Genomic DNA, 1801 nt, shown 5'->3' on the forward strand with positions numbered 1-1801 from the left:
CTTTTAATTTTGTGTTAGATTTTAATATTTGCATGTACCTCCTAATGGTTAAATTCACTGACTTTCTCAAGATTCGTTCTTTTTTTTAATATTTTTTAAGTTGTCAATGGACCTTTATTTTATTTGCTTTTATGTGATGCTGAGAATTGAACTCAGTGCCTCATACGTGCTAGACAAGTGCTCTACTACTGAGCCACAACCCCAGCCCTCAAGATTCATTCTAATGAATACAGCTCTTAAGTAGTTAAGTATGAACTGTGGGTTAAACCCTCAGCCCACTAGATGGCGTTTGACTTTCCATGAGGAGCTGTTGAACTCAGAGGTCAAAAGTTCAGAGTTGAGAGGGTTTCATTTGGTTGCCAGCCGTCTGGTTCTCTGAGGCAAAACAGGGCAGAGAGAGGTAGTTAGAATGGCTGTGAATTTTAATGACCCAGCCAGTGGCTTCTATCAAAGGGAGGTTGTAGATTTTATAAATAAGCAAATACTTCGAAATGGAGTTAGTGCAGACCTCTATACAATGCAGACAAGCAAGACCTGGGGTGAATTGGAGAAGAAGTTACAGGCCATCCTGACTGACTCAGCAATTCCAGACTCCATTAAGAAGTCTTGTGCCTGGAGTGCCCTGGCCCTGGCAGTGCGCTTGGCCAGGAAGCAGAAGAAAGAGTACACAGAAAAGGTAATGAAACTGCAGGAACAGGTAGATGAACAAAAACTGTTCATTAATGTGCTGATAGGAATGGTAAATAGACTCAGGGATACTCAACAAAAGGAAAGGGAGAAAGCTCAATTTCAACTCCAACAAAGCCTTATAATCCTTCATAGAATAGAAGGGGAACGAAATTTACTCAGAAGTGAGCTTCTTAAGGTATTAAGCACTCCATTTCAGGGGCCGGAAGTAATGAAAGAAGAGGAGAATGGAAATGAGACAAAGACATTAAATAAGTTTGCATTTGCTCAAGACACAGGAATTGATTGGACTGGGGAGGAAACTGTGGGGGAATCAGGTCAAGAGGCTGCAGCAGCCACAGCTGCTACTATTACTGCTTCTGATGTAGAGGGAGAAGAAAAGGAAAATTTGATTTCTGTTAGTGAGAATGACCAGGAGTTAACCGTTTTTTCTTGCTCTGGTATCTTGGAGGACTGGAGCCAGGCTAGTCCACTGCTACCTCTTAGTCTGTCTGAACCATCCTGCTCATTCCTGCCTAGCTTCCTTCCAGCAGAAACTGCAAGGGAAACTGTGGTAGTTTCTCCTGGGAGTTATGCTGAGTCTAGCTGGAAGGGTAAGCGACTCCATACCAGGAAGTTTCTGCCAGAAAGGTTTAAGCCAAAGCCTGGCTCCTCTCACTCAACAAGATGTGGCATCAAGCGCAGAGAGGGGGATTGGGATTGTGAACAGTGTCATCTGATGAATTTCTCATGGCGAAATGTGTGTTTCAAATGTGGAAAATTCCCATACACAAAGGAAAGAGTGCAGTTTTTTCTCCCAGTTAAGGATCTCTGTGAATTTTAAATAATTCATATCCTGAGGTTCTTTTCTGATTATAAGCAAAATGAGAATACATTCTTGACTACATATTATTATAAGAACAGTCAAGCAAAAAAGGAATAAGATATAAACATCATCTTTGACCTTGATACTCAGAAATATTTTATCTGTTTACTTCCATCTCTGAGTACAACCAAGTATGTCAATGAACCATAGTAAATAGTTATATTAAACAGTTTTCTACATTTATTTCTACATGTATGAATATAGTAGTTTTCTACCTGTTTTTTCTACATTTACAAAGTATAGTAAGTA

The 1801-nt window shown here is 40.0% G+C and overlaps 1 protein-coding gene across 1 annotated transcript; it reads left to right on the forward strand.

Moving 5' to 3' along the window:
• Window positions 1–409: 409 nt before the first annotated feature.
• LOC113175432 (testis-expressed protein 13B-like) lies at window positions 410–1510 on the forward strand. Its single transcript, XM_026379693.2, has one exon. It carries the CDS (start codon window positions 410–412, stop codon window positions 1508–1510), a length of 1101 nt encoding a protein of 366 aa, XP_026235478.1.
• The last annotated feature ends 291 nt before the right edge of the window (window positions 1511–1801 follow it).

Source organism: Urocitellus parryii, chromosome X (genome assembly GCF_045843805.1).
Source record: "Urocitellus parryii isolate mUroPar1 chromosome X, mUroPar1.hap1, whole genome shotgun sequence".
Classification (NCBI taxonomy): Eukaryota; Metazoa; Chordata; class Mammalia; order Rodentia; family Sciuridae; genus Urocitellus; species Urocitellus parryii.

Excerpts from the sequence above, each read along its gene's own strand:
- LOC113175432 (XM_026379693.2), top strand. The coding sequence starts at position 410 with ATGGCTGTGAATTTTAATGACCCAGCCAGTGGCTTCTATCAAAGGGAG.